This window comes from Pristiophorus japonicus, chromosome 12 (assembly GCF_044704955.1).
Source record: "Pristiophorus japonicus isolate sPriJap1 chromosome 12, sPriJap1.hap1, whole genome shotgun sequence".
Taxonomy (NCBI): domain Eukaryota; kingdom Metazoa; phylum Chordata; class Chondrichthyes; family Pristiophoridae; genus Pristiophorus; species Pristiophorus japonicus.
Genome location: NC_091988.1, coordinates 202,018,781 through 202,042,765, shown reverse-complemented (window position 1 = coordinate 202,042,765; position 23,985 = coordinate 202,018,781). Strand labels below are relative to the sequence as shown.

Here is a 23,985-nt window from a genome sequence, read left to right as displayed (position 1 = left end):
GACGAAGTTACAGGGGCAGTTTCCATTATAATTATAGGCGTAGGAATTTATAATGGTAAAAGTAGATGGGAAGTGTACACAGATTTTTAATATATGTGTGTGTGTGTGTCTTTAAGTGTAGTTTGATACTGCCAGTAACAACATAATGCCTTTGGAATCAGACCCCGATAGTCAATGGGATGGGATATTGAGGTGATCCTGCACAGGTTTAGACAGAATTTTTACCTTTCTGTCACTCGCAGTTACATTAGTTAGTTATCTGTAGTTAATGGAAAAACTGCATTCGTGATGTACAATAGTGCCCTTAAATGGAGTTTGTTCACCTCTTGAGAAACCAGCAATGCTGTTCTTGCTCGTCATCTGTTCATACTGATCTTCACGAACCTGCAGGAGAGTAAGCTCATCCTATTCACGGTGGTCCATCAGAAACCCTAGGCTGATTTGCATTATAAAGTTTATTTCTATTACTTAGTTTCTCGTTCTTAAATCAATTGTCAGCCACAGGTAAGATGACATGTGGTATTCCTGTTTCAGTTAGACTAACTGGCTAAGAGGAGTTACAAAAGTTGTAAATATAATTACATTTTATACATGCACTGTTGTGAAAACTGGATATCTGGCACAGGAAGGGGAACATTCAAGTGTATTAACTTTACACTATCAAGGGAAAGTAGATAGATGTTATGTCCATACATTGCACATGGTAGCCACTAAATCATTTGCACTGTTTAAACACTTTATTATGCACTATTTAAATACTTTGGAATGTTCGATGGTGATAGTACTCAAGTGTAACGTACAACTGGGGATCTTTTTACACAGTTCCTGAATGCCATTTGACAATTCAAAAATAAGAGTAGTGCTTAATAACTTTAGAATTTTGATTCAAGATTTTTTACTTCTCTACTTGTTGAATAATAAGACTGGCAATGTTATTGCCTCTCTGCCACTTGACCAACACTCATCAGTGTTTATTGGAGACTTATGAGCATATTTTCTTTTTAATACCAATATTTAATGTAGTCAAAACTGGGCTAAGGACTAAACACCTCTTATCTGACACAGAGGAAATGACGAAGCCAGTATCTCGAGCGCTTGATTACTGTCAGACAGTCTGGTCCTTGAGTCTGTTTCTCATGAGTTTTACCAGTTTTACGTACTGCACCATGCATTAGCGAAAGGCTCTGTCTTTGTGTGGGGGGAGGCGGGGGGGTGCGAGGGTGGTGGTTTGGAGGGGGAGCGAGAGGAGTCGTCACGGATGGAATCTGCACAGCTGTCAGCCAATGGAAGAGCAACGTTGGCATCTATTGAGAAGAAGTGAATGTCCTAGATGGTCCAGATCTTGAAGATGACAACAGGAATGTGTGGGGTAAGCAAACTGCTGAGGTTGGGGTGGACCAGAGAAATATTCACACACTTTATTTTTCAACTTTCAAAAATTGTCCATTTACCTCTTGTATTACTATGTTCATTTGATCAGTAGAGATTCAGAGTGATGATAATGCCGGGGCGGGTGGAATAACTTTAAACAAAAGCATGTTTTCTTGTAAACCAAGAATTGAATGCTCCAGGTAGCTCTAACAAAGTAGCAAGCAGCACAAAATGGATATCAGCATCACAAGTCACATATAGCTCTGAATAGTTTAAAAATAGCAATGAAAAGTTAATTTTGAAATGGATTATTGAGATGTATAGATGCATTCAGAAACATCTCCTTTGTGGAAAAATTCAGTTTTAGCTTTTTTGGGGGAGTTTAGAGAATGAGAAGTTGCTGCAGAAAATTCCCTTTGCAGTGTGTTATAATTCATTGTTACATATCTGTATTACATAACTTAATAGCGCTTTGCTTTTTGAATAGATATTTGTAAACTAACTAGAGTACAAGCTAGCCAAAATTGTGCCATTTTACGGATGCACTGCTGGAAGGAAAAGCAGTGGCCCTCTCCCAGAGGAAGAACAATGCAGTGTTGCAGGATTTCTCAACTCCACTTGCACCTTATTTAGAACACTTGGCAAATAAGAGTTCCTTTCAAATACCCGTATGTTTCCCTACATTTACACGCAGTTAAAATGATCATGGAGATCTTGGACAGTTTTGAATTTGGTCAAATATGTTTTAGTGACACATAGTTGATAACTATTAAAAGTTGCATCTACCCGTCTACCTCTCTTTCATTCCTTTGGAAACCTTTCTGATACGTATATTTTGGAATTTAATAAAATATAGTTGACCACATTGGCCTAAAGTTTTTGGACCCTTTTACGCAAGAGTAGAAGTTTCTTTCTAAGAGAGTAGATGGACATAATCAAATTAGAACAATTGTATTTTGGTGCTGTTTTCTACACAGCTAAAGCATGCAAAGACTCTTCATCATAACTATTTTCCACCCTCTTAATTTATGTTCCCATTCCTTGTTTGTCTCCTCAAAATGCAGTACCAGTAGTGGGGTATGGTAGTGTAGCGGTTATGTTACTGGACTCATAATCTAGAGGACTGGAGTAATAATCCAGAGAACATTCAAATCCTTCCACAGCAGTTTGAGAATTTCAATTCAGTTTATTTTTTAAAAATGGGATCAATAAAAGTGACCATGAGGCGCTCTGATTGTTGTAAAACAAAACTGGTTCACTGCTGTCCTTTAGGGAATTAAACCTGCCATTCTTGCCTGGTCTGACCTATGTGACTCAAGTTCCACTTCAGCATGGTTGATTCTTAACTGCCCTCTGAAGTGGCCTAGCAAATCACTCAGGTCTGACATCCTGGGCATGATTTTTATTTTTTAAATGCACAGTTCTGCAAATTGAATTGTCTCTACTCATGTTTGCCCATCTGAAGTCGTGTAATCTTGCTCACTATTTGTCAAACCCTCTACTTATTTGTTGTCTGCAAATTACTGAGATTTAATTTGGAAAAGGTTTATTAATCAAAAGTAATTCACACCTGTTCAATAAAAACTCGCACAAATTTGTACCGCCACGTTAATAATTTGATGAGCAATTTTTTGAAAAGTTTGTGCCTTTTACAGGTGGAGTAGTTTTACAGGTTGAAATAGTTGAGCAACTCCCCCTCCAGAGTTAGCACAGGTAACCTGTTTCCCAATACTTTGCCACTGTTCAAGCTTCAACAACAAGTTGCATTTTTATGGCATCTTTAGCATAGAAAATAGTCTCACAGTGAAGCATAATGAGACAATAAGAACAAACTCAAGAAAGATATTGGGAGGGGTCAAAAAGATAGGTTTTAAGGAGGGTCCTAAAAGAGAAGGGTGAGGCGGAGAGGTTTAGGGAGGGAATTCTGAAGCATGGGGCCTAGAAGGCTGAGATACACAACAAGAGCCCAGAGTCTGAGGAACGGCGAGTTCTTTGGGTCGTGGGGGTGGTGGTGACAGAGATTGGGAGATTGAAAGGCCATGAGGGGAATGTAAACAACAGGCTGTGAATTTTAAATTTGACGTTTTTTGGGAGCAAACCATGCTGGATCAAGGAGTGAGCAGATTATTTGCTCCCAAGCTGATAGAGGATGTACTTACCCATGGCACCTTCCTCAGCTCGCACAGATGAAATTGGAGTTCACCATTTAGGAGATTGTGCCATAAAATCATGGTCCACAACTCCATTGCCAGTGCATTAAGGCACCAATTAACACATTGGAGAGCCAGTTCTGTGGTATAACTTAAAACAAAACTAATTTTGCAAATTGGAGTAGTTAATCTTTACTGGACAATAATTAATCTTCAAAATGGGCCCATCAGCATCCATTTCTGCTTATTCTGTATCTTTAGTGTTGAGAAATATATGAACGGCATTGATAATTCAAAATGTCATAAATGGCTACTGCTTATGTTCAACGTTTGTTTAGTCAACATTTTTGAAGACTGCCAATATAAACCTAACACCCTTGTTTCACATAATATACAAAACATTTCCTTGGATTTACACGAAGCTTTAACTAATATCTTCTATGACCGCTCTTGTGTTTAAAAAGTAGGATTAATGCCCATGTTGTGTCCAGAACTATGAACGTATCATCTGAAAAGCCGGTTTTAAATTGGAATGAAAGCAGGCTTGATGAATGACTTCCCTTTGTGCTCTGGATTACTTTTAACAGGGAGCGTCCATGGAGCTGACTAGTTGCCCGCCAATGAGTTTGGTACATTTTAATATTTTTAATAACTCAAAACACTTTATTCTGGTTTCAAAATGAGTGGAAGAAACCTGATCTTTAGCTGTTCGTATCCGTGTCAGGGAATTACTTTGCTCTCCAAATTTCACAAGCGACTTCCCCTCGACAGGCTCTGGCATCCCTGAGGAAGTGAGCAGGTGAGGGATGCTCCTCTGGGTATGTGCTCGTAGGCTAAGTTTCATGGTGTCAGCTGAAGGGACTTAACTCTGTAGCGGGTAGTGCATAGTTTTCCTTGAATGTCTTGTGCTTCTGCGATGAGGTTCTATTTTCAACATGGTGACACTTTTGTAACAATTGTATGAAACCGACATAGTCCACCTTCACGCGTTGTCTGTCGGAACTGGGTGCCAATGCTGGAGCAATGACCATCTTTGTGTCACTGGTGAACATTAGTGCTGTCAATCTTGTCACTTCAGTATCAAATACAGCAATTTTTAAAAAAAATGTGCACGTTATTAACCCTTTTAATCGTGTACAAATGTACATGATAGATTCATGGTTTTACAAAAAGCAACCCACTAGACATTTAATCATTTTAACATTGATAGGATTATTGATAGATTTGTGTTGAGTTAGATTGAGATAGTGTTTTAACTTGGACTCTTGAAACCAGCAGTGGATTTCGGTTCAATCCATCTGTTTTGATTGAACTCAAGCCCAGGTCCCGGAATGAAAGGCAGTTCTAACTCGCGCTGCCGTCCAATCTCTGCAGTGTAATATTCTGTTTAAAAAGTTCCGAGTGGTTACAAATCTGCAATAATTAACTCATTAAATATTAAAGTTAGGCACTTTTGTAGTTAATTGTAATATCAGACAAAGCAAGTGACAATCCGACCTGACCCAGTTATGATTTCAGTTATTTGTGATAATGCTGGTTACCAATTGCTTTTTAAGTTTTCTTTGCAGCCAGTAACTTCTGCACTTGAGCACTTTTTAAAAGTTCATTCATGGGATGTGAGTGTCGCTGGCCATTTATTGCCCATCCCCGAATTGCCCTCAAGAAGATGGTGGTGAGCTGCTGCCTTGAACCGCTGCAATCCGTGTGGTGAAGGTGCTCCGACAGTGCTGTTGGAGAGGGAGTTCCAGGATTTTGACCCAGCGACGACGAAGAAACGCCGATATACTTCCAAGTCAGGATGGTGTGTGACTTGGAGGGGAACGTGGAGGTGGTGGTGTTCCCAGGCACCTGCTGCCCTTGTCCTAGGTGGTAGAGGTCGTGGGTTTGGGAGGTGCTGCTGAAGAAACCTTGGCGAGTTGCTGCAGTGCATCTTGTAGATGGTACACACTGCAGCCACGGTATGTCGGTGATGGGGGGAGTGAATGTTTAAGATGGTGGATGGGGTGCCAATCAAGCGGTCTGCTTTGTCCTGTATGGTGTCAAGCTTCTTGTGTTGGAGCTGCACCCATCCAGGCAATTGGAGAGTATTCCATCACACTCTTGACTTTTGTCTTGTAGATGGTGGAAAGGCTTTGCGGGGTAAGGAGGTGAGACACTCGCCGCAGAATTAACCAGCCTCTGACCTGCTCTTGTTGCCACAGTATTTATGCAGCTGGTCCAGTTAAGCTTTTGGTCAATGGTGTCCCCCAGGATGTTGATGGTGGAGAATTTGGTGATGGGTAATGCTGTTGAATGTCAAGGGGCAGTGGTTAGTCTCTCGCTTGTTGGAGATGGTCATTGCCTGGCACTTGTGTGTCGCGAATGTTACTCTCCACTTACCAACCCAAGCCTGTACGTCGTTCAGGTCTTGCATGCGGGCATGGACTGCTCCATTATCTGAGGAGTTGCGAATGGCAGTGCAGTCATCAGCAAACATCCCCACTTCTGACATGATGGAGGGAAGGTCATTGATGAAGCAGCTGAAGATGGTTGGGCCTAGGATACTGCCCTGAGGAAACCCTGCAGTGATGTCCTGGGGCTGTGATGATTGACCTCCAACCACCGCTACCTTTGTGTTAGGTATGACTCCAGCCAGTGAAGAGTTTCTTCCCCCCCCCCCCCCCCCCAAGGTTGGCACTCCAGTGCAGTCATGAGGGAGTGCTGCACTGTTGGAGGGTGCCGTCTTTTGGATGAGACCTTAAACTGAAGCCCCGTCTGCCCTCGTAGGTGGATGTAAAAGATCCCAATGCACTGTTTTGAAGAAGAGCAAGGGTGTTCTCCTGTGTCCTAGCCAACATTTACCCCTCAACCAAGATCACTAAAACACATGATCCGGTCATTAATTCATTGCTGATTGTGGGTCCTTGCTATGTGCAAATTGGCTGTTACATTTCCCTACATTACAACAATAATGTACTTCATTGGCTGTGAAATGCTTTAGGACATCCTGAGGTTGTGAAAGGCACTAAGTTTTTTTTTTTCTAATGATTTTTTTTCTGTGCCAAAATTGGTGCCTTAGCCCTATTGGAAAAAATGTGTACTAAACAGCTCGGCATTCAACATAATATTTAGATTCAAGAAGATCTTTGTAATTGATGAGCTGGTTTGCATCCAGTCAGAATATCACGATTAGCTATCCTGGCATATTTATTACACTAGTGGCAGTTGTGTTGCAACAGATCTGTCGTGAAGGTGAAAGGTTTGTGAGGCACAACTACTGCAAACATGAGGCACCCACGTACTGCCAATATTCTACTTCAAAAGGTTTCTTTTAAAATAGATGTTGCGTAAGGCAGTTAGTTGAGTTCACGTGTTAATTATACAACAAAGGACTATGAAAATTATCAACATCCATAAAATCAATGATGTCAGTTTTTCATTAGCTGCTATTTGGACATCATTTTCTGGGCTAAACGTGAAGCTGCATAGAAAAATCCATAACTTAATAAATATTTCTATCTCTATACTTTCAATTTCTTATACATTTTTATTGCAATTGCTAATCTGAAGTTTTTGAATCTGATGCACGGATTATTGCGGGAACAATTTTACATTTTACGCCTTGGTTAGATATCAGATATTACAAACTATTCTGGGTATGTCTGAGTTCCGTCCATGGAAACCATTCCCAAGAAAGCTACTTGCACCGCAAAAACCCAGAAAAGGCACTTCTGTGCATTTGAGAGATACCTGGCGATGGTCAACTTGAGAACATTGTTATAATGACCAGCATATACAGGAAAGTGGAACTAAGGAACCAGAGGCTGTAAAGGCAGGTACCACAAGAAAACCACTATATTTGAAAATAAAGATATACATATTTGATTTGTGCATAAATGGGTCAAAGAAGAGTAGCTACATTAGTCAATGATACTTTATTTAAAGGTTAGTACTATCAGATTATGAAATAGACCACAGAATTGTTTTTCCTAACTTGTAGACAACAGAATTACATTTAGGACTGAATTGGAGATGAAGCCAAATTCATGCAAAATGCAAGCTGTGCTACAATTGTTTCCAGTGTCTGGAAGCATCGAAGTGATTACCAACAGTAAATTATTTTTTCTCATAGTTCAGTTTATATATTTTCCTTTTTGATTGGGGGAGAGGGTTTACTTTCTAGCATGTAATAATTTAAAAAGTCAATAAACATGGCATTAGTGATGGAAGTTAAGCCAGGGCTTGCTGTGTGGAAAAACCTTGCATAATAGATTAAAAAGTATAGGGATCAATATTTTGTGACTTGTATTTCCTTAATGTGTAGAAATGAGTCATTTGCTCCATAGAAGGGTTTTTTAATTAAATTAAATATCCAGTATAAATGAAAGTTAAAAGTAGCAATACTTGCAGTTATTAAGTCAAATGATCTTAGTGCTTCTCACCCAGTAAGTTACTTTTGGACTGACCATTCTCAGGCAGGTGCAATTCTGCAATAGCAACATTCCAGGAACAGCAATAAGATGAATCATCAGCTAAATATAATATTTTGTTGTTGCTAATGGATGAAGGAGGAATGTTGGCTCGAACACCGGGTGAACTCTGTCCCTCTTCAAAATATGCAATGGAATCTTTGAACATCCACCTGAGCAGTGGAGCAAACAGATAAAATCATAGTTTAACATCTGATTCGCAGGATGGCACCTTCAGCATTGCAGCAAAGTCTCCATAAAGGAAGAACTTAGTTTATATAGTGATTGGAGACATTCTAAAGAGCTTCAAAGCGAATGACTTACTTGGCAGTCGCTGTTAATACAGTAGACAATTTGTGTGTAGGAAGGTCCCAAGAACAATCGTGAATGAGTGGTTAATCTGCATTTTATTGAGGGACGATTGTTGGCCTGCCCTGCTCTTCAAACAGCGCCATACATCCATCTGAACAGGCAAGCAAGGCTTGGGTGCAACATCTGAACTAAAGATGGCACCTCCTCCCATGAAGCAGGAGTTCCTCAGTGGTGTAATGTCTGCCTAGATTGTGCTCACATGTCCTGACCACCTATGATGATGGGGTTCAAGCCCATAACATTCTGACCGTTAAGGGACACTCGTTTCGGGAATATAATCACATGACAAAATAATTTGGAACGCCCAAATTGTGGAATTAGCACTATGCAGTGAGAACAGTCATTTACATTTAAAAATTGTCACCGTAAACAAATCTTGCTTTTCTACTTTGCTGTACCAATTACTGGTATTACAATCTGCACCCTCAGGAAGTTGCTTAAATATTTTAGGTAAGGTGTACACAAATGAATCTCCACAGATGTCAACATTATATATTACATAAAGCATTTTTGATGAAGCCTCTAAATCCACTTAAAACTTCTGTTGAAATAATTGTTTTAAGTTTAATTAAAATATCTTGAAAGTGATGGATTAGTGTTTGTAAATAAATTGAGCCATAAATGGGCGGAACAAAAGCTAGATCTAGGGTTTCAGAGCTGGAGTTCAGAGGTTCAAATGGTAGCACTAATTCCAGACCTTAGTTTGAAGCATTTTTCAGTAAAACTCAGATTGAATTATCTTTTGATACTTGTGTTTTACAATCCTATTGGATTTACTTTTAATGGGAAGAACAAGCATGAAACTAATTATAGATCATTGAAGTCTACTTATTTCTCTCAGTAAGTTTAATTTGAAATCTCAAAGACCGTTGTGATAAAGTGGTTGAATGCAAGAACAGATGATTGCTGATGAAATGTGCTCCTGCGCTGCCAAAAAACTTTAAAAAAATATTGTTAAATTGTAGGCGTTCAGATAGTAGAAACTTGAATGCTGGAATCAGCTATACTAGAAGGTGGTAATATTGTGGACCAGGCTTCAGCTACAATTAATGCAGTTCAGTGCTCAGCTTACCATCACTCGGGTTTAACTTTCTACTATCTTGCATAGTTTATTCAGAGATTATTTTTTAAAAGCACAAGTCGATTTAAAAACACGCAACTTGGAGGAAACATCACAGTCATTGTAGCAAGAAAAGCAAGCTTGCATTGATATCCTGCTTTTCACGACCTCTGGGTGTCCCAGAGCGCTTTGCAGCTAATGAATTACTTTGATGTATAAGTCACATTTTTATGTAGGCAAAAGCAACGGCCAAATTGCTAACAGCTAGGCCCCACAAACAGCATGGAATAAATGACCGGTTAATCTTGTGATGTTGGTTGAAGGGTAGCTGATGTCCTGGACACCAGAAGAACTGTCCTGCTGCTCTTCAGATAGTGCCGTGGGGATCTGTTCCATTTGTCTGACAGGTTAGAAGAAGCCTTGGTTTAATGTCTCATCCGAAAGACTGCACTTCTGGCAATGCAGCACCTGCGTGCTACTGAACTGAAACGCCAGCCTAGATTGTTTGCTGAAGTCTCTGGAGTGGAGCTTAAACCTTCTGACTCGGGTGAGAATGCTACCATGAATTCTACCTGTCACAGGTAGGTTACACAATACAAGGAGTTTGTCTCGGCGTATTACGCTGCAACAAATCACTGGGCTTAATCATTGCACAAAGTAAAGCAAAGGATATTGGCAGCCCATGATCTGAATGTAACAGTTGGTTAGGTACAAAATATAATGCATGCATTGAAGATGGTGATGAGGGATGGTGAATTGAGAGCATCAGATGAAATATTTGCATCCAACCTTGGCTTTGTTTCTAATATTTACTCTAGTTAAAGTCAAGCTGCTCATTCATAAAGCGATCTTTCATCTGAAATTTTCTGTAAGGTGTGTTTGAATCCACCCCTTTGGAGGAATAGTTAAAACCTTCCACAGAAACAGGTCCTGCAGATTTGTTTGTTTTTATTTATAAGGCTGTACCAAGTTTTCCCAAGTTAATTTTAGTTTGTGTTTATCAGCTATCCAGTTACATTAGTAAGTTAAAACATGCTGGCATGACCGTTAAAAGGTCTTCCTATTGTGACACTACCAAAGAAAATTGTTGTCATTGCTTGTAATTTGCTGTAGTGAATTTAAGGAGTGTCTATTGCCGGGCGAAGTGGATGTGCAACTGATTAATCGCAAACTGAACTAAAGCTATTGGTGTTGATCTCACTAGCGTAACCTTTTCGGTTTGACCAAAATTAATGTGATATTAACTCGGCAGTGCTTTTCTAAACATTGTCACAATTGCAATACAATGGAATGAGTGAAAATTAGAAAGAATTTTAAAGTTATCAGTAATTTAAAAATATTTAAATACAGTATCTCAATAACCGAAAGGATTAAAGACAAATAAGGTTAACTAGAAAAAAAATGTGCATTCTGAGTAACTAGAGCTGCACATTGTTTTTCATGGGCTGCGCTGGTGTGAATTCTACAAGTCAAAAGACCCCAAGAAATTCATCAATTTATGGTATTTTGCATCAATTTTAGTACGTTGATAAATTTCACAGTGGTCCCATTCCTCTGACTTGCAGAAGTACACAGATTGTACGCAACCAATGCAGCCTGTGAAAAATGTACAGTCCAAACTATTAACTAAGGGAGGTGAAAAATAAAGGTGACTTGTAAAGTTAACATGCAATTAGTTTTCATGCTGTGTTTGTAACAAGTACAAGCTGTTGTATTTTTTTTGGGGGGTGGGGGGGGGGGGGAGAGATGGAGGTGAATTTCTTGCAGCACTTGCCCTCAGGAAGTGAGAGAGATGGTGTGTAACCCGTGACTAGACATATTGTACACTGTCCATACAAGCAGAGGGTTTGTAGACCATTTTCCAGTGCCCATTCCAGTTTAAGTCAAAATCGAGTACTTTTGTGAACCCTGAGTAAGCAATTGCATTTCAACAGCTTGTAACTATTCAAACTAGTAAGTACTGCTGTACTCATTCCCAAGTGGATAGTCTTGTTGCATTCTTCCATGTATTGAGTTCAAGCAGTTTTGAAATCTGGTATTTTGTGTGCGCTTTACAGTAGATGGTGAATTGGTTTCAGTGAATTGATGAAGTTGAATTTAAGTTCATGAGCAGCGATAATGGTGTGGGATTTTTATTACATTGAGTATATGCATTACCTTAGTGCACACTCTGATACTGATAAATTATCCAGGATAATAGAAATTTACAGCGCAGAAGGAGGCTATTCCGGCCCGTCGTGGAACAGCAGCCCTGAAGGTTACATATAAACCTATGAACAATGCCGGAAAGGCAAAGAGCAACCAGTCCGCCTCACCACAACTGCGACACCTCTTATACTGAAACATTCTACACTCCTGGGTGATCTCCTGGGAGAGGCAAAAATCAGATTAAAAACCCAGGCCAATTTAGGGAGAAAAAATCTGCGGAAATTCCTCTCCGATCCATCCAGGTGATCGAAACTATTCCAGGAGATCACCCTGGCTATATTCTATTCCCTGCAGTACTTACCATTATATCTGCTCCGTCCAACAAAAGGTTTACCTTTGGGGCTGCTGACCAAGGGCCGTGTGGCTCTTTGTAGGCCGGAATGGCCTCCTGCGCTGTAAATTTCTATATTTCTAAAAGGTCATCCAGTCAAATCCCAATTACCAGCTCTAGGTCCGTAACCCTACAGGTTAAGTGCCCATCCAACCATCTCTTTAAAAGTGGTGAGGGTTTCTGCATCCACCACTTTTGCAGGCAGCGAGTTCCAGATCCCCACAATCCTTTTTGCACTATTGTCACTTTGAAATGTATTGTAATTTTATAGTAATTACTGTCTGCTAACACTCTTGCTCAGAGAATATGTGTGCGCTCAGATTATTATACAGCAATAAGATTCCAGCAGTGCCACTGAATCTCTGACTCCATTTGACAATTTATTTCCAGCAAAATGTATTGCAACTGCACAGTTTTGGCTTTTTTTCAGAATGATATGTATAGGTGGTAATAAAAGTCTACATTGACAGAGTTGCCGTTTGTCTGCTAGTCATGGCACCAACCTGTTGCATGCAGTGTGAACTGCTAAGGCCTCACAGTAACTTGATGAAATAAGCTACTTTGAGTAAATGTAAATAGTAGTTACGTTGCAATGTTAGCGGACAAAACAAGTCAAATTTGTAAGCTCAGTGCATGCCTGCATTCATAGACTATATTATTGAGACATCCCGACTGAATCGGCACATCTGCAGGTTTTGTTTCCCAAACTTTAGTATTCAAGTTAACAATATACGTGTTTGTAGGTCTTTTGTTCTCGAGTCAAATTGAAGCATGTTTTTATGGAGACACTTCCAATAGTTACACACCAAGAAAATTGTCAGTAATTCAGTAGAGCCATACCGCATAAGACTCCAAGAAAAATATTTATTTATTTTCTTTAACAGTTCCAAAGGAGGAGGCGGCTGACACCAAGCAAGCTGATTCTGTGTGTGTGGACGAACGGCCTCCTGCAACTCAGCAATCTACTTCCTCAAAGTCACCAGCTTCGGCGACTAAGCAGCCTGCCAGTGCAGCTGAACACCGTACTGCACCTAAACGACCTATCCCTGCAACTCAACATCAAATTTCATCCAAACTGAAAGCTTCATCTAGACATCCAACTTCATCTAGACATCCAACTTCATCTAGACATCCAACTTCATCTAAACTGCAGACTTCATCTAAACAAGGCAGCATTGGGTCAGAATACCGAATACCATCCAAGCATTCTGCTGCTACAGCCAAACAGTCTGTGCATGCTTGTGAGCAGCCCCCGGCTAAAAGATTTGCAGATAAGCAGTCAGCTCAGTCTTCAGTCCCTGCTGCAAAAAGCACCAGCCAGCTGTCTAACTCTCAGATCCGGCACAACATCCGCCGGTCACTTAAGGAGATTCTTTGTAAAAGGTGAGGGAAGGTTGATGCAGAGAAAGAACCGAATTTAACGTGTAGAAAGTGGGGGTGTGTGATCATGTTAATGAAGCAGCATCCTTCTGCAAATTGTGTTTCGATCTTTAATGTCTGTACATTAATTTGGAAAAATTTACAGTTCTGATAGGTTCAAACGTGTTTTAAGACCTGATCAATCCATGTGTAATTGAACTTAATCTAATTTATACGTTGTCAGGTTTTTGCCAACGTGTGGGTTTCTTATCCATGTGAGCCTGCCAGATGCTTCTCCAATCGCTTCCAACATTTTGTGTGTAAAGGTTATAAAAAAAAAAATTAGAGGAAAATGAAATGACCAGAAACATTTAGCTGAGTAATGAGAGTTTTAAAATTGTTGTTGACAAAATAAATGGTCATGCAAGAAATTGCAGACTTAACTTTCAGTGGTACAGATCTTTAACACTCCAGTGTTGTCTGGTTAGAGATAAAAGGGCTGCTGTCCAGGTTTTAACGAGTAGTTTTGTCTTCTCATGGCACTGAATAAAGAGAGAGCGTTTATTTAGATGCATGTTTGCAAATTAGGCCCAGATGCATATCTGACTCTAAAATTGAACTTAATCTAATTTATATGTTGTCAGGTTTTTGTCAACATGTGGGTTTGTTATTCATATGAGCCTATCAGATGTTACTTTAAAGATCCTGTCTCCTAGTGATTTTCTGACAATTTCACAGTTCGATACATTTAGGCCTCCAGATCAACTTTAGCATACTGAGGACCGAGCACAGCACCATAGAATGATATAGCACAGGAGAAGCCATCGTGCCTATGCCGGTTCCTTGAAAGAGCTATCCAATTAGTCCCACTTCCTTGCTCTTTACCTTACCTCTGCAAAGTTTTTCCACTTCAAGTATTTACCCAATTCCATTTTGAAAGTTATGATTGAATCTGCTTCCACCATTTGCCAGTGCATTCCAGATCATAACATCTCACTGCATAATTTTTTATTTTGTATGTCGCATCTGGTTCTTTTGCCAATCACCTTAAATCTGTGTCCTCGGGTTACCGATCCTTCTGTCACTGGAAACTGTTTCTCCATGTTCACACTTATCAAAACCGTTCATCCCTTCATGATTTTGAACACCCCTATCAAATCTCGCCATAACCTTCTCTGCTCTAGGGAGAACAATCCCAGCTTTCAAGTCTACACAGAACTAGTACCATTACAGCAAATCTCTGCATTTTCTCCAAGGCCTTGACTTCCATCCTAAAGTGTGGTGCCCAGAATTGATCTCAATGCTCCAGATGGGGCCTAACCAGTGTTTTATAAGGTTTAGCATGAATTTCTTGTTTTTGTACTTTGCCTCTATTAATAAAGCCAAGGATCTTGTATGCCTCTTTAACAGTCTTCTCAACTTGTCCTGTCACCTTCAAAGACTTGTATGCGTACACTCCCAGATCTCTGTTCCTGCTCCCACTTTAAAATTTACCATTTATTTTACATTACCTATCATTTTCCTACCAAAATTAATCATTCAGACTTGTGTTAAGTTTCATCTGCCATGTTTCTGTCCATTTCACCAGTCTCTCTATGTCCTCCTGAAGTCTGTTACTATCTTGCTCACTGTTTACTATATTTCCAGATTCGTGCCAACTGCTTACTAATCAAACTTGTGTACATGATCAAAGATCACAAGATAAGCAGATCTGAGGAAACCCGTTATCCCATCTTAGCTCATCCTTCCAAATGGCCAATTTCCAAGTTGTCATTTCTAAACCCCTGATGTGTTGTATTAGCCAGCCTCAGCCAGGAAAGGCTGGGAATGCAATGGCTGGCTTCAGTGCCTTGGGCTAGTCAGGGTGGAAATAGACCCATGCTTGTGCTGTCCATTGACTCATCAGAAGTAGTGCATGTGGAGGCAGCATTGGATTTAGTCATGTCCAGGAAATTGCAAGAAAAATAGCCATTTGGGCGAGATACTGAAGAGCTATGCATACCATTGAACCGTACTCCCGCATGAGACTAGAGAAGAATAAAGAAACAATTGGAAGGATTTTTAAAATTTCAACATTTCAATTATTACACTGGCTTAGACCAGATAATCACACGAGCCAAGTTCGTCTATTATATTAAATAGACTAGTGAAGGGCTACGGAGTTAATAAAATGTTGCAGTTTAATCGTTGGGTAAAGAAACAGAGTGGTGAGAACCACAGGGAGTGGTTGAAGCGAATAGTATCGATGCATTTAAGGGGACGCTAGACAAAGCATATGAGGGAGAAGGGAATAGTGGGTTATGCTGATAGATTTAGATGAGGAAAGACGGGAGGAGGCTCGAGTGGAGCATAAACATCGGCATGGACTGGTTGGGCTGAATGGCCTGTTTCTGTGCCGTATATTTGATGTAGTTCACATCTTTGTCTTTTGATTCTGTCCAATAAGTTAGGCCAATTGGTCACTCCCAAACATCTCAAGTGCCATGTATAATCCTTTGTCTTGAGATAGAAAGCTGTTTGTACTTGCATTACTAGGACAGTGACCAAATGTATTTGTGCTTGTGCGATTAGGGTGACAGACTGTGATGATCTTGATGTAACTGAAGACACAATAGGAAAGATAGCAGTGAATGTTGAAAAGGAACTTTTCACCCTGTTCCAAGATACTCACAGCAAGTACAAGAGCAGATACCGGAGTATCATGTTCAATTTGAAGAACCCCAGGAACCAGGTACCTTTGTGCTTCTATGTTGTAAAGTTCAAGCCTATCCCTATATCTTCAATCATTATGGCAACATGCTTGTGCTATGCTTAGTCACACAATGCTTCTGATATTGTTCTCGTTTATCTATGTTGTATATCACTATCAGCCTCAGCCGTACGGGTTTTTTTTTTACTCATTTGTTTTTATTTCAAATGATATTTGATAGAGTGGACCTATTTTTTGTAGGGGCTCTTCCGGCGTGTTGTACGCGAAGAGATTGTTCCATTCCACCTGGTACGTATGAGTCCTGAAGAAATAGAATCGAAGGAACTGGCAGTTTGGGGAGAGCGAGAGAGCAGATCTGTGAGTATCACACCGAGCTAAAATTCAAAAACAATTCCTGGTCAGGGGTCATTTCTAATCTGATACAAATTGGAATGGTTAAATGGAGTTGAGAATGCTGGGGTAAGTACAGTAAATAGTGTATGATTGTCAGTCCTCTAGTGTTTGTGAATTTGTTTTCAGTGTGATTTCATTTAGGTGATCCCAGTACAGCCTTGCATGCAAGCATTCATCCAGTTTAGTGGAGCAGACACACTAGTATGGCTCCCACAGAGCTACCTATATTGCTATTTATATATCTGAATGTTACATATCTCCAGCTTCACCGGGCACAGGAAAATTTCATTCAACTCCATGAGCATTTGAGAATGTGGGGCTTACCCAACAAAAACCTATTGATCTCAGTCTTAACTTTCAATATGGAGCTTGTTTTGGAACGGAGTTATCCCCCCACCCCCCACTCCTTCCTGGCTGAGTATTAAAGTGCAGTAACTACCGTTTCTGTCTATAAGCAGACAGTTCGCTAACCACATCTTTGCAATACTGAGAAGCCATGCTGCAAGGGAATGCTTTCCATATGTATGTGCTCCATTTAAATGGAAGTGAGCAGAGTGCCATCAGGAAGCCCTGTAAATAAAATTACATGAAAAAAATAACAGTGTAGTGTACAGTTAGTCCAGTTCGTTCATTGTCATTCAACCTGATGCGAAAGTTTCCATTAATATTTATAATGAGCTTTGTGATATTTCTTGCAATATTGGGGGAAATATACTGAATCGACTTTCCTGTTAAGTTATTTTAGTCTTCAGTATATTCAGTTCTGGGCACCATGCCTCAGGAAGGATATATTGGCCATGGAGATGGTGTAGCGTAGATTCACCAGAATGATACTGGGGCTTAAAGGGTTAAATTATGAGGACAGGTAAACGTGAGGTGTATTCCCTGGAGTTTAGACGGTTGAGGGGTGATCTAATTGAGATGTTCAAAATGATAAAAGGATTCATAAGAAATAGGAGCAGGAGTAGGCCATTTGGCCCCTCGAGCCTGCTCTGCCATTCAATAAGATCATGGTTGATCTGATCATGGACTCAGCTCTACTTCCCTGCCCACTCCCCATAACCCTTTACTCCCTTATCGCTCAAAAATCTGTCTATCTCAGCCTTGATTCATAGAGTAGATAATGAGAAACTCTTCCCTCTGGTGGGGAATCCAGAACAAGGGGCCACACCTTAAAATTAGAGCTGGGCCATTTAGAAGTGAAATCAGGAAATGCTTACTTCACACAAAGGGTAGTGGAAATGGGGCATTTTCTTCCCCAAAAGCATACAGATCCTGAGTATCAATTGAAATTCAAGACTGAGATCAATATGTTTTTGTTGGGTAAGGGTATGAAGGGAAATGGAGTCATGGTGGGTGAATGGAGTTGAGGTACAGATCAGCCATGATCGCATTGGATGGTGAAACAGGCTCGAGGGGTTGCATGGCCAACTCCTGTCCTATGTTCCTATATATTAAAATACTTAGATATTTGAGATTGTTGTGGAATATTTTAGATATTATTGAGCAAAATTCTAATTTGTTGTCCTGACTTCTGTTCCACGTGGAATTGGAAGTGTAAATATTTGTATATTGTAAAAAAAATTTATTTAACCAATAGAGTAATGGTGAAAATATGAAGAGATATAAGCTCCGATTACAATTTTTCAATCCTACTTAGATATGTCAATTGTGCCAGAGACTAGCGAGCTGCCAATGTAACAATTCTGTTCAAGAACAGAGTGAAGATAATATGAGTAACTATAGAATAGTTAGTCCAGTGGTGGGCAAAATACGGCCCGCGGGCCATAACCGGCCCGCCAGGTCATTCTATCCGGCCCACTGGATGGGACAGAAATAAATCGTGAGCCGGAGCTCGAGCTGCACATTCATCTGTCCACGTTCACTTCTCATAGGTTAGAGTCAGACCCGAACTGCAGCCAAGTTTAAAAACCATAGCAGTATTTCATTCAAAGTAATAATTCGCAAAAGCGATTCTCCCTGCCCCGATCTTAAAAGGACACGTTCCGTGATTCTGGGCCCCAGTGGTGGATGTCCATTCCCAGAATGCACTGTGAACTCAAATATGCTCCGTTTATGTTTGTGCAATGTTCCCTCTAATTTTTTTTTCGTGCACAATCTCTTTAAATTTGCTGTACAGCCGACCACTATGCAGCCACACACGCACAGTATCTCTTCCAGCGTCAGGAGCTGGGGATCAGCCTGCGCGAACGTGGAGCCACATGCCTTAGGATGAGCATTAGTGGGCGGCCCTCAACAAAAGCTCACAAGTAGCCCTCCAGCCCAAATAATTGCCGACCCCTGAGTTAGTCTAACATCAGCTGGGAGCAGACTTGTGGTGTTTGAGATGTCTCGCAGGAAACTTGGTACAAAAAATCAGGCGTGTTGTATTTGGGAAAATGTAGCAGCAAGCATAAAAAGTTTGAGAGTTGGTACCAATCAGATGGTTGCCGAATTTTATTGAGATCCCAGGGTTCTGCATTGTCAGATGGCTGTGGAACAGAAGTAAGCGGAATCATACAGCCCTAAAGTGAGAAGAAATGAACACCTATGAGCTAGTGCAAGCCATAATGTAACTGGTGATTGACACATGCTACACCTTCCTTTGAGCTGATAAACACTGGTAAGAGCTGATCTTTTAAACATCCTGGATGCACTGACTTTGGATGGCAATAAAACCTGAGAGATTAGACGAAAAAACTTAAATAACCATGGGCTACATAGCTCTCTGCCAGCCAGCTGGCAATACATGTGTAGGAATTCAACAGAAAACCCTGTTGCTATTTTGGCTTGGTGATTACAGTATTTTCCTTGGCTTCAGTAGGCAGTAGACTAAACACTTCACTGGACTGTGGATTGGGCTATGAAAATCAAACAGATTTATTAATTTATAAAAGTATAAATTATAAAGTATAATTTATAAAAGTATAAATTAATAGAAGTAATCATGCACTGTAGATTTCAGAATAGTTATCAACCTACCTTTCCTGGAGTTGATGTAAGGAATAAAATCGCATCTGCTTTGCTCGACTGCAATGTAAATATTAACCTGGTGCAGTCAGTTTTTGACCCCTCGTTCTAGTCTCCCCCACAAGTGGAAACATCTCCGTCTACCCCATCAAACCCCTTCATAATTTTAAAGACTTCTTTTAGATCACCCCTCAACCTTCTCGTTACTAGGGAAGAGGACCCTAGTTTAATCATTCCTGATCATTATCACCTCTCTGTTCTGGTATCATCATTGTAAACTTTCTTTGCATCTTCTCCAGTGCCTCTGTGTCCTTATGTAATACGGAGACCAGACTACGCACAGTACTAAGTCTGGAAAAGTGTTGTAGGGCTTCTAACAAACATATCGAAGATGATGAGGTTTTTATTCCAAGTCCAGGTATCTGCTCCTAGACTGTTTGCTCCCAGGCTGCCTCTAATGGGATGTGGATGTCTGAGAGATCAGTGAGCGAAAAGTATCTGTCTTCATAATTAGGGATTGTAAAATATGCCTCCCCCTTAAAACTGACAAGTCTGCCTCTGAGGAGTTGCTGCTTATTCAGTTATGCTACATCTGCGCACACACCGTGCACTAGCTCAGTATATTCCAAACTGATTCTACATAAAGACGACTACTCCTGGATAAGGAAATAGATAATCTGATGAGTTCTACATCAATTGGAGGTGTTGGATTGAGAGGAGCTGCGTTAACTAGTCTACACTGTACATAAATAATGTTAACACCCATTTTATTTTTTCATAGATGTGTGATATAGTTATTCATAACTGGTTTGCAGTATTGGCAGTGTTGCACTCCCAGCTGATAATTCTGTAGTTGTATGGAATGTGGTGTGGAAGACCACTAATCTCCATGCTTAGCATGGCTGATTGTTTGCACTGGGTCATGAAAAATGCTAGTCTCAGCCAATCGAGCATGATCAAATCATTTAACCCTTTTAGCCCCGGTTTATTTCAGATTCACCAGATTAAATTGAGGGCAGGTTGCACAGAGCAGGCTTGTATTCGCTTGCATATAGAAGGTTATGGGATGATCTCATTGAGATGTTTAAGGTGATTAAAGGCTTTGAAAGGGAAGAAAGAAACTGTTTCATAACATAAGAAACTCCTGGTGGGCGAGTCCAGAACAAAATTAGAGCTAGGCCGTTCAGGAGTGCTAACAGAAAGCACTTGTTCACACAAAGTGTTGTGGCAATCTGGATCTCTTTCTTCTCTTCGCCCCCCCTCACCCCCACCCCAAAAAAAACAGGTTGCGGCTGGGGCGCAATTGAAAATTTAAAAACCGATTGATAGATTTTTGTTAGACAAAGGTATTAAGGATTACGGAACTAAGGCGGGTAGATGGAGTTATGATACAGATTACACATGATCTAATTGAATGGCGGAACAGGCTTGAGTTAATATTCCAAACCATGTCAATGCTGGCGTCGAGCCGAGGCCAGAGACTGTATTGTGTGAGGCATAACCCAGTTTGATGTTGTTCCACAGGCACAGGAACAAAGTGAGAGATTGCAGCGTGAAAGCAAAGGACCAGCCTCGCGGGCGGCCAACAAACACCAAGTAGATATGGAGGAGGCTCCGCCCATGTCAGATGCTGATGTACGTATAAAACTTGAAATGAACCTTAAGTCGTCACTGCGTACAGTGAAGCACACACTACTATTCTTCAAAAGATGCTTTGCATACTTCATTATTCCTCTTCAGTGGCACCCATATACAGGGTGAAGCAGCTCCTTCTGTATTTATAGATGTTTTGTGACCGTTCAAAGCTTGCTTCCAAACCAACATGTTGCTGCAGTTGTCAACAGCTGTTTGCAAGTTGCACGTTTTCTATCCTGCATTTCATAATTTCAGCATGTCTTTGTGTTTATATTCCCTCCTCTCGTTTGCAAGTGCGATTGTCTTCTATTTCTTTGTCATTGTACAATGCTGATGCGACCAGCACAGGGTTCACTATTTGCCAAGGTTAGCCACTTGAGGAAGGTTTCAGTTTGGATGCATCACCACCTTGTCTGTGATCTTTAAAACTCTCTTTCATTGGAGCAGTGCTCTTGAGCCCTGGTGTGTCTCATTTGTTTGGGATTTAAAGCTGTGCGCAGACCCACAACCCCTACATCTGGCATGGCACCAAACTCCAATCCCGTGCTTGGTCACATGCAGTGGGCCTGCTCTCCATTGCTGCCTTAGACATGGCAGCTCTGAGGGAAAACATCCATTTGGAAAAAAGGTCCACCCAAACTGACCGCAGGAGCGCATATCCATTCTTGTGTATCTTCCTCTCTCCCCACCCCAGCCGCGCGCACACAGTACAGGTTTGTTGTATACTGTTCAGATATCTGTCTTGTCTCTCTTTGCGCCTTGCGTTCAGTGTTAATCACCAGATCCCTGCTGTGCTGGTGCAGACTTTCTGGTTATCAACGGCTGTGCATCTGAGAGGGGTACCCACTCTGTATGCTGAAGTATCAACTCATTTTTTTAATGGTTAAATCTGTAACATTGAGGTCTAAGGGCCCAGCTTTGAGTAGCGACAGCATGGGGGGAGGGCAGAGAATTTGGCCCAGCCTTGACCAGAAGTGGGAAATCGGAACTAAGCTCTGAATAATAGCATTAGTGAGGCCTTCGAATCTAGTCCCAGCTACATTAATGGAGGAGGAACTGACGAACAACCAACATGCTTCTGTGTAAAATCTAAATTTGGCAGAGAGCGCGAATGACTGGGCCTGAGGTAACGCAGGGACTTGGGCCTGGCACCTTCTCTGTTTAAGGTGCTGGGTTGAGGTTACAGGCTAGTGCTGAAGGGTGGTGGTTGGCCAGGATCTGGCTCAAACCTTTAGTCACCTGAGGGACCAATGACCAGAAAGTGGACAGATAGCCACAGTGTTTTTCATATATAATAAGGTTTTGAAGTATGATCATGCAAAAGCATATCAGGCAACCACGAGAGCTGTATTCAACCTTGAGTTATATCTGTGAATTTACATCTAAATTCTTGACCTTTCCGCATAATATCTTGGTAATAATTTCAGCGTGTGCACTGCCATTATCACTCATTTAAGCGAACAGAATAATCATTCTCATCAGGTGAAAGTTCACTGTTTTGACGAACGATGGACTGCTCTCTCAAGCTTGCTCTACAACAACAAATTACATTTATATAGCGCCTTTAACGCAGTAAAATGGCTGATGGCACTTCGTAAGTGTAATCAGATAGATATGGACACCGAGCCTAAGATGGAGACATTAGGACAGGTCAGAGGTTGGTTTTAAGCACTATCTTAAGGGAGGAGAGAGAGGTGAAGTGGTTTGGAGAGAGAATTCCAGAGCTTGGGGCCTAGTCTGGTTTCATTTCATCTACACCCAGCCCCTCCCAGGAAGGTGAATCTCCTGGTCTGTCAATGTCTTTAGCTTTATCTCCCTTATCCGTTTTCTTTCTCTCTCTCTCTCTCTCTCTCTCTCTCTCCCCGCCCCCCACCCCTTTAATTTTCTCTCTCCCTGCTCATTTGCTATAATCATTGTCAGTGAGTTTGTGTGTGATTTACACGGAAGCAGTTTAGTGGTTTATCAGTTCCCAAATTGTAACTTTATTTTTTACAATTGCTGATCTATTTACTTCAAAAATATAATAATTTTATATTTAATTCTAAATTCTTCATGGAATGAGTTGTCATCAATCAAAAATTGCTTAAAATCATTAATTCATAAATTAATTCATAATTGATGTTCTGCATATTACATAGAAGTTAGCTTCCAATGTGTATTCAAATTTTAGTTTTAAAAAAAAAAAGAGCTTTCTGCCAGTGTGTCACTCTCCTGGATTCTTACTGAAGCAATTCATGTGCTTTGCTTTCTGCATCAGATCACAGTTTTTGCCTTTTTTGAGAAGTTGGGGCAGTAAAATGTGGGCCTTGAAAAAAATAATCATTGGAACTTCTCCACCATAGCTTTCCCAACGTTCTTCCTAATTCATCAACACTGTTTGTATTGGAACAATTGCGGGCTAGTACTGAGGCACAAGTGAGAGGGCATAAAAAAGGAAAGGCCAGACACCAGATCACTTTTGGTAGAATTAATAGACAGTAACACAAGCAAACCATTATTGGGGGTATGCTATAGAGTCACCTCCCCTCTTCCCTCCGATCTAGGCCAAAGTGAAAGCCCTGGAACTGTGGGATGAGATAAGGAAGGCAGCAAGCAAAGGACCAACAACTTACCAGGAATTGATTGGGGCAATAATGTCTCTACTGGTAAAGCAGGAAAGGAATTTCTAGATTAATAGAAGACTGTTTTATGGCTCAGTGTGACATTACAAGGATTAGAGAGGTTATAAAACTAACAAAATAAAATGACCAAACTTTGTGCTTTAGAAGACTCGTCAGTGGGCTTGGCAGGTTTGAATATGGCTCTGGGACTGGAGGAACTATGGCGTTCCTTCAAGGAGGTAATTCTGAATGCAATGGATCAATGTGTACCTTGCAGGGTAAATGTACCATGATTAAAGGCGTTCCTGCGAGGTTGAACAGGACTTCGAAGCAAATCCTAAAAGAAATTTTTTAAGACATTTAAGGCCATGAAAGAAA

The 23,985-nt window shown here is 40.7% G+C and overlaps 1 protein-coding gene across 16 annotated transcripts in view; it reads left to right on the top strand.

Moving 5' to 3' along the window:
* Positions 1-23,985, top strand: part of LOC139277660 (death-inducer obliterator 1-like) — a 177,718-nt gene that overhangs the window by 110,861 nt on the left and 42,872 nt on the right. For all 16 annotated transcript variants that reach the window (XM_070896433.1, XM_070896428.1, XM_070896434.1 and 13 more), the window contains 4 exons: positions 12,825-13,323; positions 15,871-16,030; positions 16,250-16,366; positions 20,897-21,007. In XM_070896433.1, coding sequence (XP_070752534.1) covers positions 12,825-13,323; positions 15,871-16,030; positions 16,250-16,366; positions 20,897-21,007 — 887 coding nt within the window. The remainder of the gene's footprint in view (positions 1-12,824; positions 13,324-15,870; positions 16,031-16,249; positions 16,367-20,896; positions 21,008-23,985) is intronic.